Source organism: Triturus cristatus, chromosome 12 (genome assembly GCF_964204655.1).
Source record: "Triturus cristatus chromosome 12, aTriCri1.1, whole genome shotgun sequence".
Taxonomy (NCBI): domain Eukaryota; kingdom Metazoa; phylum Chordata; class Amphibia; order Caudata; family Salamandridae; genus Triturus; species Triturus cristatus.
The window spans coordinates 422,084,327-422,102,375 of record NC_140595.1 but is presented as its reverse complement, the minus strand read 5'-3'; the positions used below and the strand labels follow the sequence as shown (position 1 = coordinate 422,102,375).

General features: G+C 44.9%; 1 protein-coding gene across 1 annotated transcript in view; it reads right to left on the bottom strand.

Annotated features, from left to right (window-relative positions):
• Nucleotides 1-691: 691 nt before the first annotated feature.
• LOC146776047 (fatty acyl-CoA hydrolase precursor, medium chain-like) overlaps nucleotides 692-18,049 on the bottom strand; it is a 275,087-nt gene continuing 257,729 nt past the window's right edge. The window contains exons 13-14 of the mRNA XM_085639929.1: nucleotides 4,476-4,548; nucleotides 692-4,390 (exon numbers count right to left, since the gene is read on the bottom strand). Of these exons, the coding sequence (XP_085496055.1) occupies nucleotides 4,204-4,390; nucleotides 4,476-4,548 (260 nt within the window). The 3' untranslated portion in view covers nucleotides 692-4,203. The remainder of the gene's footprint in view (nucleotides 4,391-4,475; nucleotides 4,549-18,049) is intronic.

Genomic DNA, 18,049 nt, shown 5'->3' with positions numbered 1-18,049 from the left:
AGCAGAGGACTAAGTTTGGTCACCCTAGAAACCTGGGCCCTTATTATAAATATTGTGAATTGACCCTATTTGCGCCACAACACACCTATAAAAAGTGCCCGGTGCAGACCGGGACAGTGCACTCTACTATGATGAATGCCCTGCCTCCAGGGAGTCACAAACTTGCAGCTGCCCTGGGGGCAGCAAACTCAGTGAAATATGAAGAGGCTGCTTACACGTCACTCTGGGGGATATTTACAACAAAATGTCAGAGCACACTATTACACCAAAGTAGATAACACAGCACTCGGACATATTGAAATGTGGGGATGCAATATATTTACAAAAATACGGCGTACCCCTGTGTTTCTCCTAGCACTAGTGCTAATAAAGCTACCTAGCACCAGCGCAGTCGCCCATGCACATGTTGCAAGAGTCTCTGCTCTGCAGGGGTGATTGTTTATGTGCAGGAAGAGACATCGCCACCAGAACGTTGCTTAAAGTGGCAAACAGTGGCATTCTGGTGGTGATTTCCTCTTGTAAATATGCCCATCTGTGATTCACAGTGCAGGCAGCAACCCGCCTGCACCATAAAATGGGCCCCCTACAGGCAGGTACAATGAGTGACTGAGCCCACCTGCAGGGGACTGTCTAAGGTGGTGCATGGGCAATCTTTTACCTCTCAAGAGGGCCACTCTCATGGGGCGCACTATTTTTTTTGTTTTTGTTTAACTTTGTTTTATTGATTTTACAACAATTTGTAGTTTACAGTGTATTATTATCTCTTCTGTGTTCAGTCCACATTTTTAATACAAGACAGAACATGGTGTTATAGAAATAGATCACGCATATACTACCTGCACTGCAACCAATTTCAACTGGTACAGGGTTCTTGTCCAATAATCGATTGAACCTCACAACATGCTGTTTTAACTTACTGAATATGTAATCAAAAACATAACAGAAAACTGAATAACCTACACCCAGAACACTGCTCATGGGGCGCACTAATAACGGACAGTACTGTAAAATAGGAGGATTGCATTAGAAGCCATGTAGCTATAAACAACGCATTTTGCGGAGCTGTGATCATAGAAAAAGATACAAAGCTAATTCAAAATTACCAGTGCACACAGGGTCTGATGAAAAAGTAATTCACTTAAGGTGTAATTTCACTAAACCCATGACTCAGTTTGAGCTATGCCTTAGTTCTACATTAAGAAAATAAAAAGGTGATGGGTGGAATGTTTGATTATCAATTCTGAGCACATTCCTGACCATCATTTTTTTGCCCACTATGCCACTTTATACAGAGACCAGACATATGCAAATCAGCCTAGTTTCTGCTCCAATAGCATCAGTGCAGCCCGAACTGTCAGACCAAATCACTTATAGATGCAAACAGAAGTATATGCCGGTTTCAACCTACTTAGTCCTAATCAGCTGAGATACAGCATGATTTGCATGGCACATTTAGCACAGAGCCCAATTTGGGGCATCTCTGTGTCACTTGGAGCACATAGATGAGGCTCAAATGGCCAAAGCTTGTCTGGGACTGCCTGTGTTCTTGTCTGGAAGCGATCTATGTTACTAAGATGTAAACAAGTAGTCTTCTAACCCACTGATCTCTCTCTCTCTCTCTCTCTCTCTCTCTCTCTCCCTCTCTTTCTTTCTCTCTGTCTGTAGGATTGAACCCTGTGACCTGCAGATTGTGCATGGATCTGCACAGCAAATAATTATCTTAATCAGCAATTATAATGAGATTGCAAATTGTGATCTGTAGATTGAAGTCTCATTAAACCATTGAGTCATCAATCATTTAAATCATTGACAAGAAGGCCTCAGAATAAATGTTCAATCATTTCTTTAACAAACTGATCTTAGAGACTTTCAAACCTGGACACCACACACACATTTTGACGGGATGTACATTAACCTCTGAGCTCTTATCAGCAGCCAAACATGTATGGTGCAGTTTATTTATGTTCTATACACTACACACATTAACCTACAGATCTATTTTATCAGGATTTCAAACTGTTATAAAGGATACAGATCTTTAATTTCCTCACAGTGTCACTGGAACTGGATCTCATAACATACAGACTGAAAACAGATATTTGGAGCAGCTTCAATAACTATATATCACATTAGAAAATAGGACAGACCACACAGTAGGAAAAAGTATTATTTTCCCTCTGCCCAATTATCTCATTTTTTCCATTTCCACACTGGCAATCCTTCATCTTATCCTCAATTCACTGCTTAATTCCCAATGCCTGTACCCCAATTTTCCACTAATGCGCCAGGATCTTTTACTGATTCAGAATTAAACACATCCTATATGACTCAATATTGATCTGCAAAGTGTTCACATATCATGTTAAAACCTTTGTGGAGACTTGCAGCTCATTGCGTAGCACTGAGAAATAGATTTTCTGATGTTGACTCGAACACTCATGATCAACGAAGGATGGAACTATTACATTAAAAATGCCACAATAAGTATATTAATTACATTTTACAATTATGACAATCTCCCCTGCTTCGCCTCCACAAAGATCTAAATTCATTCAAACTGGATCAGTTGTCTGCTGTCTAAATCTCCTATTCCAGTATCACAGTATAATTGTTGCTGCTCTCAAGGTGGTTAGTGAGTTAGGAGAGTACTGCTGTTTTGTCTGTATGATTAGCAGGCATAGATATTAATCCTGGAAAGGCCAAGTCAATCTGTCATTCTTTTGAAATCAGCAAATTGAGTACTATTAAATCAGGCAGTAATAAGGAACTGGTGGTTGCAGCAGCATATATAAGCATCAACTGTATTCAATCCCTTTCCTTTATAAGAATTCAAAGGCATTCCAAATTTAACCGGTCAGTCACCCAGCACACTTTCCATACTCCAGCTGTGGTTGTGAGTAATCCCTGTATTGTCTCAGTCATATATACATTCTACTCCATAAAGATCATTTCTGCGCAGCACTTCAGAATAAGCTAATTTGCTCATGTTGATTTGTAAAACCTTAGTTTGTCCTCAACCTATTTCACATACCCTCCAGGCAGATATACTTCTGCTATTACGATACAATGTACAATTTACTTAAACTCTAATCAGGATCTAACTCAGCCCCACAGTATCCCTACCTATCAGGTTTAATCTAAACATTTTCATTGAAGGATCCAGCTGGCGGCAGGATAAATACATTTGTGGCTGAGTGGGAAACTTATTAGGAATGTTATCAACATTATGGGCTAGATTTATCAAGACTTTGTGCTTGTGTGGTGTCACCAAAAGTGATTTTCACAGTTGAGTACCCCCAAAGTAAATTAGTACTTGAGTTGTCTTGCATTGAGTAGGTGTCCAATGGATGGTACACGGGCATTAACTTTCAATTGCCCATGGATTTTGACACAAAATCCTATCTACTAATAAAAGGTAGATAGTGCTTTATGCCAATAATGTATGCCTCCTTGAGGCAGTGTAACATTGGTGAAAAGTTTTCTTTTCTCCAAACATTTCCAACTTTGCTTGTGCGCTGTATTCTACAGCACATATAGAAACGGGGGATTATTTTCAACTAATATAGCATTGCATCTTGTACTGGAAGGGTACACTTCTAAGACAAAACCTAAGCTTGACATCATGTACACAATCTTGCACTACACTATAGCTTAGTGGATATGGCACTATTATGCTCTCTTCCTTTGACACAACTTAGCACATTTTTGCTAAGCTCATTTGCTTCAAATATTAGTAAATCTGGCCCTACCCCAACAACCAGTTAACGTTACAGTCATTAACTCTTAGTAAAACAAATGCAACTTGAGATTTGTTTTGCCTATTTTTGTAGAATCTCCTCGATTGATTCGAGAACAGTGTAGACAATAATCTTAGGCATCAGCTTCTCTTCTTTCAAGCTGAAATTAAGGCATCGTCTTTTTTGTAATTTAGCTCAGGTGCACAGTTAGAATTTGACTGATTGTGTCATCTCAACTTACATAAACCATACATGCTCCATAGCACCAAAGTAAAGGATGGATCTTTCTTTATGTTGTCTCTTTAATGATGTTACTACCTAACACATTACATTTTGCCCAAAAATCTCTGATTGTGGTTACCTTCTCATTTTGAAAGAAGCCTGTAGAAGGGCAATTTAGAAAAGGCAGGGTAAAACACTAAATGTAAATGAAGCTACTCTATGTTTATTTTATATTGTGCAGGAATCATAATTCTGTGTGCTGTTTCTTTTGGGCATTGAGTGCATTAATTTTCTCAGGCAGCTTTTCATTCCAGAATGTTATTCTGTGATCTTTCAGCTTTTTTCCTGCCTTCTGTTGCAGGTTTATCTCCAGATATTGTTCACCAAGACCATAGGCAGGCCATTTAATCAAACCATCTCCATTCGGGTTTCTGCAAAACACACAATTAAATTGTTGTTTATAATGAAATGATTTGGTGTTGAAGAAATTATCAACATACTGGTTGAACTTCTTACCCATTTCGCGCAAAGTTAGCCCAGTAGTTCATCATGGTTCTGCTAAGGTTTTTTTCCTCATCTGTAAAATTAGCTGGGAAGTAAAACAAAGATGTCAATTTCCAGTTAACAGTGACAGATCATTATGACTGGAGAAAGTTACATACATTATCATAATAAACTGGGCTTTCACAATTTACCTTTTAATTTACAAAAGCAACCTTGATGAAAACCCACTTCTCTGCTAGAAAATGGCTTATAAAATATGTTATTGCAAAAGATTAAGTTTTATTAAATGGCAATAGAGACAATAACCAATAGCAATGGTTGAAAGCGACACAATTTTACATCATATGAAATCCACTGGTAGATTATTATGCTGGACTGGTTAAAAAATAACAAGGTTAGCAACCTCAAAAGCAGTAGTTAATTTGTGCTGCTGTGTCGCTGGCTCCTGGAATTTGACCCAAATCCGGTTAATAAAGGACTGCTTGGACGGGAGGTGAACCCTATGGACACAGGATTGCAGGTGAACCATTAGAATCTCATGTAAGTGACCTTAATAAAAGGATTTATCACCCTTATGCTGATAGACTAGCCAGCAGGCAGAGCAGATTGGGGGAATGTGGGAGCATGTGTGTAAGAAATCGGGCTATTAGCTGAAAGAGATGAGAGCCTCACTCACGTAACACAATCCTTTACAGGGTGAATCATATACATCACTAAAAAAATTGTGCTTAACCCTCTAGTAGTTTGGGACAAAGCAGTCAGGCTTATCATAGAGGCAATGTGTAAAGTATTTATGCAGCATACCATTAGAAAAATCCCAAACCAATTTAGAAAAATAGAGTACATTTAAAAAAAATTAATTGAAAATCCAATTGGTAGAACCAGAGCTATGATTTTATAAAAACCTTTTAGGTAAAAATAGCACCAAGAATTAGAAAGCGCCAATCGAGGTTACCTTGTCACGTTACATGAGTCAAAATCAAAAGTTCAGGCCTATCGCAGTAGAGCGCAAGTTGGATACAAGAATCAGGTTTCTCCTGGTGGAATGTTTTACCTTGTAACTTAGTCCAGTTTCACGTAATGAGCGATTCGCGTTGGCAGGGGGACCAAGAGTAGTTTGTTGTTGTTAGAAATAGGGGTCTCTAGTCGGCAATGGCTGGCCACTGTCCAAGTATGGACCCTTCTTCCTAAATCAGAGTAAGCGGGCTACACCCTTTGATAACCCCTGCTCAACCCTGTGGTAACGTAGCACGAGCAGTTAGGCTTATCTCAGAGGCAGTGTGTGAAGCATTTATGACCATACACAGTAACACAATGTGAGAAGTTGGCCTGGCATGTGCTGGTCACTAATTATAGTGGCCACCTTGCACCAGTCCAATTCTACTCTTATAGTAGATAGGTTTAAGACAACCTTTTAAAGAAAGCTATCCTAGTGGTAGCTGTGGAGAGCAGCCTTCAGGCTAACTCTTCGAGGAATGTAAAGCAGCTTGTTTTACCTTATAATCTCTTGAATTACCAAATGAAAGGACACCACACAGGTATATATAGCAAATATATATGTATTTATTACTAGACACACTCTACTAATCTCTTTATGAGATTAGAAGTCAGGAACATATGCAAATATCAACGTTTCACAATAAGTTAAGCACAAATATGGCTGGGGCCCTAGGGGCGTACCAGACCATATACTAAAAAAGAGGTTTTAGGAATGTCAACTCGCAAGGGGACAAGGCCTAGGGCCTGTAGAATTGCTGGGGCCTCACTAATCCACCCAAGGCAGGTAAGTAAAGGACCCACGGGAGACGCGTGCAGTGTGAGAACACAGCCGTGGGTTCCCTATTGATTTCAGTGGAGCAAGTCGCGGTTGGAATTTTAAAGTTTTAGGGTACTTCTAGAGAGTCTACAAGCAAGCCACTTACAAGGTAAGAAGTTCGAGGGCCAACACCCACAGGAGCACTGGAGTGCATGAGTTACCTCACCCAGGGAAGCCGGGTGCATAGGTGTCTTTTGGTGTCAAGTCGCGTCGTCGTTTTCAATGGAAGCCGAAGAAGTTTTGATGCTTGTGAAGACTGGAGAAATGTCCGGTGGAATCCAAGGCTGGATTCAGGATGAAGAATACCTAAAAGCAGAAGGGACAGTGTTCACAGTCACTTGCCAGTGACCCGGGGCCAGGAAGATGGATGCCCACGGAAGTCGGGTGATTTCCGGTGATCAAGGGTGTTTTGACTCTTCAGCCACGAGGTTCAGGAGGCATCAACGACAACCAGGAGCTGGATTCAGAGTGGCCCACAAAGTCTGCAGCTTACTGAGGTGTCGGCAACCGGATTGGAGCCAACAAGCCTTGGCAACAGCAAGTCTTGTGGAAAGTGAAGAAAGTCAGTGGTGCAGAATAGCAAGGTCTGAGGGACACACCAAGCGAAGGTAAGTCAGGGCAGGCCTGGAGCAACCAGAGGAGTCCTTTTGTTTGATGAGGAAATCTTCAGGGGACCCACAAGCCAGCCGGCCAGGGATCGCAAAGACGCCTCATGAGGATTCGTTTCACAGGAGCCCATGGTTACTTGGGACGAGGTAGGCCTCTGATTTTTAAGGGAAATCCTGCTGGAGGCTTGGACCATACATGCACAAGTTCGTAGAACGTCGTGAAGGGGTTGAACTTGACAATAGTGCACAGTACCCGGGAATTGCTGTTCCTCGTCACTCGTGGGGTCCACTCGCCTCAGCTTTGCTGGGGACACACAATGGCCATCGAGAAGTCAGGAAATCTACTTCCAGGGCTGCAGGGACTTCGGACTCTGGCGGGAGCGGGAAAGTTTGCGACCATTGATTCAAGTTTTTGGTGCCTGCCAAGCACGGGAGTCACTCCTTGACTCCAAGGGAGATTCTTCTGTCTTCCAAAGGTAGTGGAACGTCAAAGGGCCAGGATTCTTCTTGTAGAGTGTTGTCCAGGGATATCTAATTTGCAATGGCAAGGTTAACCTATCTTTTACTAAAGGAAAGGGAGGGACTAGCTCTATGACCACTCCTCTGGGAGGGTCAGAGGAGTGGGTGGTTACACCCTCTTCCCTTTGTCCAGTTTCGTGCCAGAGCAGGGGCAGGTAGCCTCTGAACCGGTTTGAGCTGGCATATGCACATAGGAGCCTACTGCTCCCCCAGTGCAGGACTTCAAAGCACTCTAGGAGTGCACCCACTCAGCCCCAATACAGTAAATCCTGTCTGGAAGGTGGTGAAACCTCCCTGTGACAGGATGTCTATTGTTGGGCCTCCTCCACTGCGAGTTTCAGTCAGCAGCAGGAGGGCAGCCCAGTGTCTGTGCTGGTGGCATCCATTTTGTGATGCCAGGGCTCTTTCAGATTTCTACCGTGTTTCCACAGTAGGTACATGTCTTCCCCTCTAGACGGGTGGGATCATACTCCCACACCCGTTACTGGTGTGGGGGTATGATGCCAAGTTGTTTGACATCAAACACGACATGTTTTGATGCAGTCATTCCAAAGTTAGCATTTACCAGTAGGTTATAATGCACTTAAGAGTATATGGTTTAACCGCAGCCACAGAGAATAGACTCTGCCAGCTGCAGAGGGGACCTGCTCATGCAGAGCCACCCCCTCACATTGTAAACCAAGCACCCTGCCCTCAGGATTGACAGGGTCTGCCTTAGGGGTGACTGATAGGTTTTTATGTGTGTGTAAGGTGAGATATAGGAAACCTATACCTCAGTGAGGAGTGCTAACACTACCTCACCCAGGCTGCAGTAGCAGGCCTGTGGTGTCAGATTTAGTCTGCTTCCCAGGGGTGGCATAATACACGCTTCAGCCCCTGGTAGGCCTTTGAAGTACCTATGTCCTTGGTACCTAAGGTACCATAAACTAGGGGCAAATAAGGTACCACAGTATCCAATCACTAGTGCATCTAATAGGCACTCCAAGTTGTTTAGAGAGAACAGAGAGACTGGGGCCCTGATTAGCAGGGACCCAGCCAGACTATAGCCAGAAACCAGTGTTAACATCAGAAAAAAAGTGGGGGCAACATAAGTGCAGATCCTACTCTCCTACACACAGTGAAGAACACTACAAAGGGACGCCAAACAAGTAGCTATAAAAAATAAGTATCTTTATTTATAGACTTATCACAAGACCAATAACAGTAAAAATCCACAGTACTAGAAAATAGGGTTTCTCTTGAAATGCTACAAAAATAGTTCAAAATGTGCAAAGAGGAGTGCAGTTCAAGGCAGTGGTCTCTGCGACCCTTTTACTCACAAGATACCTGGATTCTGTAGCAAAGCAACAAAAATGTGTCTAAGGAGTTGTAGCAATGATTTTCCTTACGCTAAGCCAGTGATACAATGAAATCCTTGCCGTGAAGGGAGGATGATGCGCCGAGCCTGTTGCGTGTGCAAACTTGTTGCGATGAAAAGAAATGGCGCTCCGCGAGGGAGCCACGATCCTGATGCGATGCGATGAAATTGGCGAACGCTCAGCGTCCGCGCTGCGATGTCGTGAAACGATGAACTTGATGCGATGATCTTTGATTAGCGAGCGCTTTGAGGCCCGCAAACATGCAATGCGATAATCTTCGGGTTAGCGAGCATTTGGCAGCCCGCAAACAGGTGATGAGATGATCTCTGGTTAGCGAGCCTTTGGCAGCCCGCAAACAGGTGATGCGATAATCTTGAAGTCAGCGAGCCTTTGGCAGCCTGCAGATAGGTGATGCGATGATCTCTGGTAGCGAGCACTCAGCGGCAGCAGCGCGATGATTTTCCTGACGCTCTTCAGCTGCGGCGGCTCGCTAACGGACGTTAGCGACGATTTTCAGCACTCTCCTCTCCACAGTAGAACTAGAGGCCCTGGAACTCACAGGAGCCTCACCTGCAGATAGAAATCCTCGCTGGGAGGAAACAGGACGCTGGTGGTGGAGTCTGATGTGCCTGAGACTCCTGCAGGAGGCTAGCTTTCTTCTAGCCCTTGGGTGATTGCTGTAGCAAAAATAAAATAAAAGTTCCTTCAAAGTCCTTTTCCTCTTCTTCCAAGTCCAGTAGTAACCACTGCATGCCAGTCCAAGAAACAGCACACAAGCACATGGACAGTCCTCTCCTGCAGATTCCTTCAGTTACACGGATAGAGGTTCTTCTTGTTGTTTCAGCACAGATATTTATACCCCAAAAGTCTATGTTCTCAGAAGCCACATGTCACTGAACCCAGCCAGAACCAGTTCTGCCCAGTCCTGGAGCACTTTGTTTACCAGGCTACATCCTTCCTTTCAGAGTGCAGGGCAGAGACATCAGACGCACCACAGGAGGTGGAGCCAGCATTGTGGAGGGAAGGCACAACCCTATTCAGGTCCCAGGTGCAACTCCTCCCACCCATCTAGATGCAGATCTCTCTATTCACCACTGGGACACCTCACCCTGTCTCCTGGTATTCCCCAGCCCTGTCACTCCAGAACCAGACAGCCAATACACATAACAGTAGAGCACACTGGAAGGCTTAGGCAAGAAAATACCTACTTTCTAAAAGTGGTATTTTCAAACACAGAATATAAAAATAAACTTCACTAAAAGATGTATTTTAATATTCTGAGCTCAGGCATACTAAATTCGTTTTTCTACCATGTTCTTTGGGTCAGTTAGGACTATAGAATGTAATAGCCAAACTGCCCATTCTGGCCTATGGAGAACAGGTAGCCTTACAGTAGTGAAGAACGAAATTGGGTGTAATTCACTACCAGGACATGCTACACACATCAGGGAATGTCCTACCTTACACATACAATGGACCCTACCATAAGGGTGACTCACATGATGCCAAGGGAAGGTTCAGGGTCTGCGAATTGGGTACACTTCACAGCCAAGATGGCAGTTCTGGACTGCACACAGACTCTGCAGTGGCAGGTCTAAGACACACTTTACAAGCTGCTTCTGTGGGTGGCGCAAACCAGAGCTGCAGGCCCACCAGCAGCATTTGGTCTACCAGCCCTGGGCACACACCGGCCACGCTACTAGAGACTAACAGGTAAACCAAATAAGCCAATCATGGATATACCAATTCACATATCATATTTACACCGGGAGAGCATATGCACTTTAGCACTGATCAGCAGTGGTAAAGTGCCCCGAGTCATAAAGCCAACAAAAACAGGTTAGAACAAATCCAGGAGGAAGGCAAAAAGCTTATGGATGACCCTGCAAAAAGGGCCATTTCCAACAGTTGTTGGTTCAAAGAGCTGGTCATCCATCGGAACTTCGCATTGGCAAGAAACTTCAGACAATCAATACTGACTCAAAGAGTACCATGTGGGTGAAGTCTGGAATCTGTAGCCGGAAAGGTCGGGTTGGCAATCAGATGCAGGTTTTGCGTTTGTCTGGGTGAAGTCTGCTCGCGTTCGCAGGAAGACTGCAGGTGGTTCTTTTCAATGCAAAAAACTTCTTGATTTTCACCTGGAGTCCAGTTCATGCAGTTTTTAGGTTGGAGGAGTACATCCCGACACCATTAAAACCTAAGTACATATGTCCTATTTTGGACTTAGCCCTCTCTACAGGCTCACCCCCAAACATTTTGCCTTCATCCTTCTGTTCTTGTAACCCATTTAGGATGGTTTTTACAACTCTGTGCACTTTCACACTGCTAACCAGTGTTAAAGAGCATGTGATCCCCCTATAATATGGTACAATTGACTGACACCTAATTGGTACATTTAATTTACATGCAAGTCTCTCGTATATGGTACCAATGGTACCCAGGACCTGTGAATTAAATACTACTAGTGGGCAGTAGCACTCAATGCGTCACCCACTAAAAGTAGCCTTGTAAAACATGGCTTTAGCCTGCCATTGCAGCATATTTTGCAGTTTTGAACTGCCAATTCAACCTAGCAAAATAAACCTTTTGCCAAGCCTAAACCTTCCTTTTTAATACATATAAGCCACCCCTAAATGAGGCCCTGAACATCCCATTGGGCATGGTGCAAATTTAAAAAGTAGAACGTGTTTTTATGTTTAGCATGTACTGGAAGTGAAAAACCTCTAAATTCATTTTTCACTACTGTAATAACATTGTGTTACCTTATTACATTTAATATGTGCTATCTTTTGTTTGGGAGCAGGTAGAAATGTCTTGTTTGGACTCAAGTGAATTGTAATCAAAAATCCTCTGTAATAGTAAAGTCAAAGTTTAGATTACGATTTTGAAAATGCCACTTTTACAAAGTTGGCTTTTTTCTGCCCTAAACTTCCTGAGTCCATTGAAGAGTTTCCAGCTGCCTCTGCCTGTTAAATGATCCCCCATCAGGAATGTTAATTGGGCCCAGTCAATGGAGAATAGGATCTGGGTGTAGCTGGGAGAGGACAATTCTGCCAGGATGGGAGGGATGGAGCTGTTCACTGCCTCATTTACATTTCCAACGGCTGCCTCCGGCACACTCACAAAGAAACTTGACACCAGTCTATTGTTACCCTAGACATCTTGGAGCCTGGGCAAGGGAATAAAAGGGAACAAAGGAACTTTACAGAGCTAGATGCAGGGGTGGACTAGACATTTCCCCTACTTTAAAGTGTGTCATCAGGCATAAATATTGGACCTCCTGAACCACTCATCAGTTCACTCCTGGATGTGCAGAGGGCCCCAGGCGGAAGTCTTATACTTCAGAGGGCTGTCCTGCTGCTTGAGCCTACTTTCTACCCCAGAGGGCTGCCTGGCTGCTTGAAGCCTACCCTGGACCCTCAATGGACTGCATTGCTGCTTGAGGCCTGCCCTGGTGCTTGATTCCAAGGCTAGCAGAGTGACTATAAGGGTTAGTTGGCTGGCCTCCTGTTCTGAGCTACAAGGTCACAAACAATGCTCCAGAGACCTCCCTGAAACTGCCCAGCTGACATTCTGCACTTGACCTCCCGGGACCTGCAAATAGACCTGCCTGAACTGCGGTGATCTCTGCTGGAGTGAGTTTCCAATGGCCTGGAGGTGCCTCCCCAGGTCCCTGACCCTTGCCTGGCCTAAGTTCAGCTCCTGTGAAATCATGATGTTTTGAACTATGCATGCCAGACCTTGAGAAGGTAATTTGTATTGCAGGTCTAGCCTGGTTCTTTTACCGGCCTGCACTCCTTTGTGGTCAGCCTGAACTTGTGACTGTGCCCCGGTGTAGAACGACCAGATACCCACAGTTAGCGCTTTCTGCTACTTGGAGCTATTTTTACTTAAACGTTTTAAAATGCATGTCTCTGGCTCTCCTTATTGATTTTTTTTCTTTTGGTCTCATTTTATTTGATACATGTTAATCTATTTTTCAAAATTGATTTGGGATCTCTCTTGTGTTGTATTTTCCCTTTATGACTGTTTGCATGCCGCATAATTACTTAACACTGTGCCTCTAACATACGCCTGGTTGCTTTTGTGCAAAGCTACCAGAGGTACATTTAGTGACTTTTGCAGTTCACCCCTGAAGAGGATTGTGGTTGTTGCTTTAAAACGGTTTCAACCCCTCAATCAACAACCTAATTTCTTACATACTGCTTTTTAAATACCTACCTCAGGGGTGACTTATAAGTATACAAAAGGAAGATTTAGGCCTGGCAAAATCATGGGCGCCATTTGAGGCTAGTTAGGGTTCTCTGCTGTGACCTCTAACTTGCTCCCTGCTGAACGTTTGCCTCCTCCGAGGCCAGGGGTCGCAAAGGAAGTGCCAGGTGTATCACGGAGCAAGTTAGAGGTCACAGCTGTGACCCCTAACTAGCCTCAAGTGACACCCGTGTGCATAAGGTTTATTTTGCCATGTTGAAATGGCAGTTTAAAACTGCACTACAGGCTGCAGTGGCAGGCCTGAGCCTCTTGTAAAGTGCTACTTTACTGGGTGGCACAATGAGTGCTGCAGCCCACTTGTAGCCTTTAATTTACAGGTCCTAGGTACATGTAGTACCATTTTACTCGGGACCTATGAGTAAATAAAATGTGCTAGCTGGGTGTATGCCAATTTTACCATGTTTGAAAGGGAGAGCACAAGCACTTTACCACTGGTTAGCAGAAATAAAGCGTGCAGTCCTAATGACAACAAAACTGGTTCAGCAAAAATACATAGGAGGATTGTATGAAGGTGGCTCTGTATATACTACACCAAAGTAAGTTATATTGAGTACAGTGGATCCCCAGAGGTATAGCAGAGGATAAAGTAGATAATACCTTATCTCAAGTTAGTGGCAGCTGGGCTGAGCATGTAGGCTTATCAGAGGGTACTCTTAAGCATTTATTGTACACACTCAGGCAAGAAATAATGTCACACACTTAAAGACTGAATCCAAACCAATTGGTCGTATAAAAAGTTGTTACTTTGTTGTTTTATTACTAGAAGAAAGAATGAGTTAGTGGAGGTAAGTTTTGCAGTTTGAAAAACTGGCAATACTTTTCAGAATGCAGTATGGCTTTGTGAATGCAGTTAATACTTTAGAGTTTCAAAATAGCTTTCTGTAAATGTCAATCAAATTCACTTTTATACTTTGCAATGCTAAAGATAGGCAGTGCAATGTAATGGTACATTTCAATGTATTCCTATGGAGGAAAACAAGGTTAGTGACTTACAGGTAAGAACTCGGTTTTGTAGTTAAGTCTTGAGCCGGTAGCACTTACACAGGGCAAGGGTCAGGTAGGTAAAGAGAGTGCACCCTCAGCGGCATGGGGGGGCAGGTGCAGAGGTCAAAGGAGAGGTCCTCGCTGAATGGCGTGCTATAGAGACAGGGGGACTAAAAGTACTACAGAGCACCAGTCACAGGTGAGCCCCTGCAGGTTCTGGGTCAGAGCCTAAAGATCAAAGGTAGGCACAAAGGTGGCCACAAGTGGGCACCAAAAGTACACCTCCAGGGGCACTCAGGCAGCAGGGTGTAGGGTGAAAAGTAGGCATCAGGTTCTCAATGCAAGTCAGTTGCAAATAAATGCTGCAGGTTCGGCACAGGTGGCTTGGAGGAGGTGAAGTTGGAGTGTTGCTGGACATGGGGACACCGTCAGTACACCGTCAGTAGGGCACCTCAAGGCCACAGGGAGTGGGTGCAGGCGTGTTCTTTAATGTCGGGTTATCTCTTCAGATCTGGTCACTGGACCTTTCAAGATGAGGCTGCAGGCGTTGCAGTGAAGGTAGGAGGAGGTTGTCTCGCACGGGACCCCGGGTCAGGATTACCGGGGAATTAGGTCACTCGGACCGTGGGTATCGGGTACAGAGTGGTGCAGACATGCGGTTCCGTTTAGATCTGGTGAGGAGTTGGTTGATGGACAAATCTGGTGTCCACGGGAGATCAGAGTCTTTTCTTGATGGCAGGGCAGGTCCCCATGCTCCCGAAGGCTGCTGGCTGCAGGACATGACAGTTTTAGATTGCAGCGGTTCTGAAGCACGAGACAGGCAGGCAGGTAGGGCTGGGGCCTAAGCAGTTGTCCTCATACTCTTCTCTGCAGCACAGCTCTTCTTTCTGTCCTGTCAAATCTAAGGAGTCTTGTCAAATCAAAGGAGCAAGGTTCAGGGGAGCCCCTAAATACTAGATTTAAGGATGTTACAGGGAGGTGTAGGTTGGGACCAATGAGCCCCTTCCCAGGGGTATCTACACCCCCCTTATTCCACCCTCCAGTGGGAGGGGGACATAGGCCTTGTCCTGAGTGAGGGAGTCCCCTCATCTTCAAGATGGAGGGGACTGAGATGTGTACTTCACTTCCCCTCCCCCACCTCAGGGGTAGGGTTGTAAAGGGTGGGCACACCTCCCTTTCTCACTAGGTTTTCCTGCTGATTCTCCCGCCCAAAGTGGTGGTCAGTACCGGTGGGAGCCAGCTGCTGATAGCAGCAGAGGCTGGGGGTAGCTAACAAATGTGACAAACCTTTGAAGATTCTACTTCGTGGACCCTGCCCATCCTGGGGGAAAGAGGCACCCCCAGGATGGGGGTGCCGCTTCCCATTAAAATAGGATGCTCTCTTAAGGAGGTAGCATAGCGCATGCTGACAAATTAAATTCCATTACGGGGTTATATTGACATATATTCTTTAGAAAAAGCTCTAATCATCGGCAAATACATTTTTTTGTACATAGGTCATTTAACAAGTTAAGTAAATGCTTTAGAGCCAGTTATACTGGTGTGTGCTGTGTTTTGTAAAAATGATAGTGAATATAACATTTATAAATTGACTGCAAACGCAGGTAACAGACATAAATGTGACCACAAAACATACAAACTGGCATAGTGGAGGCACCTCAGAGATTAGGTTAAAGGAACAAAAGTCACATATATAATTATGTTTTCGGGTATTTATTTGCACTGCAGCTCATCCTTGTGTTTTTAATTGCAGAATGGGTTTTCCTTGAGACAGTGAGATTCTCTTCTCCGGTTTTTATTAACAGCCTCATGAGAGTAAAACTGTGAAGACCTTGTGTTAATAGGTATGAGTGCTCCTTTAAAAAAAAATCTCTTTATTGAAAGGTTTACATACCAATGAAGACATCAATCAGGTACACTGACAAGCCAGATATAGGACCTTGTGGGTTTTATAGCCACGACCTAGCACACAGCAAATGGGATCTCACTGGGTACAGCATGTGGAAGTCCTGCAGGTAGTGGTGCGGCCTAGACAGGGAGAAGGAGGTAATGTACCATTGCAATGGGGTTGTGCCATGAATGCTGGTTGGTATACATAAACCAGTGTTGTCAGTGGCAAGTTAGGGGTGACCCTGTGTGTAACCACATCCTCCAACCGAAGCGCAGTGGGAGAGTGGTCTGCACCAGGCCTCAAAAGAAATGTAACCTAGGGACGATGCCAACATCTGTGGTACTGTTGGCGTAGGCCACGCAGCCAAGTCTCGATACCCAAGGCAGTCATCCAGCCATCATAGTGGTCATAAGTCGGAGGCGTGCTCCAGTGCCAACAATATTACATCTCACCTTTTGATATGTGCACCTCGGCAAGCCTGCTGTTGGTATTGCTGCACCGTGCCACCCTCAGCTCATGCCCAGAGCCACAGCTCCCGCTGCAAGGCTGTCACCAAAGGCTCAGAGGCTGCTATCTAGTTTATTGCCCACTGTGCCAATGCGTGCACCAGGTGTATAAACCTAGATCCTGCCGTGCCCATTTTAAGTAGGGGCATCAGGCCCAACAGGCATGTTTTAGGGGTACTGATGTGGTGTCTCCCTGTAATGCGTGGGAGGTAGTCGCAAATCTCAGTCCAGAATGTCTGCTGCACTGAACACTCTCATGTCATGTGATAGAAATCTTTGTGTTCCTAGCTGCATCTGGGACATGTATACAGCACAGTTTCGAACATTCTGTGCAGTCGCATAGGGGTCAGTTGTGAGTGATGGACATAGTTCAACTGCAGTAATTTATCGACAATTTCTAGAGACCTATGGTTTGTGACACAGGATTCTATTCCAATCTTGATCAGCAAAGTCAAACTGTAAGTCCTGGCTCCAATGATCTTTTAGTCCAGTCAATATCAGTCCCATCGCCTGACCAAGTACAGTATACATGCCAGTGATCCTGTACCTTGTGGAGCTCCATGTCAACAACATGTGTAACACTGGGCTAGTGTCAGTGTCAGGCTCCCTTCCTGATTCACCCCACACCCTGCCTATCACTCTCCCAAGCACCACCTGCATCGACAAAATGTCCAGCAGTGATGCCGTGGAGTTCAAGTAGCTCAATGAAGGGGAGAAATGTCCCATCCATGAACAGACTACCAAGGATGTCGACCAACATGAGCCGTCACTAAAACGGGTGTGCCATTGCACCCGCCCTTACTAAGGTGGGCAGACACTAAAGTGAGAGATCCGAAGGTTACGCTGCACTGCCACGTCATCTGCAGAGGTATCAGGACCAGCAAAACCTGGCCACCCAGAGCAGGAGCAGCATCACTAGACCCTGGGTGCCCGCCCCATCATATCATCCTACACACATGCCTGTTTCATCCAGGGCCTCTGGAGGTGCCTCTGGGGTGATCGATGTCATTGACCACTGCAGCTGCCCTGATAAGTAGTACAGCTCATAGTCAGGGGCTCCTAGATCAGCTGCAGCCAATGGTAGACACAATCTTTCCAGTGTCACATATTCAATCAATCAGGCAGCATATATAAAGCACAGCACTGTCACCCTTAGGGGTATCTGGGCACTGTGTCTCCATCAAAGAGCCAGGTCTTGAGTCTTTTTCTAAATTCTGCCAGCAAGGGGGCTGTTCAGAGCTGGAGGTAAAGGTTGTTCCAAGTCTTGGCAGCGATGTAGGAGAAGGGCTGTCACCGCTGCAACAGATGCCGGGTGTTTGTGCGGGGAGAATGAAGAGGAGCGCAGGTGTCCAGAGGGTTAGTGGAATTTCAGTCAATGGTTGATGTAGGCAGGTCTTATGTTTTGGAGGGCTTTGTAGGCATGCATGAGAATATTGACCTGGCATCTCTTCTGGAGGGGGAGCCAGTAGATGTCTCTCAAGTGGGGGGCTATATGGGCTCATTTGGGGAGGTCCAGGATGAGTCTGCCTGCAGCATTCTGTATCCCCTGGAGTCTTCTGAGGAACTCGGTGGAGATGCTACATAGAGGGTGTGGTCATAGTTGAGGTAGCTTGTGACGAGGGCCTGGGTGAC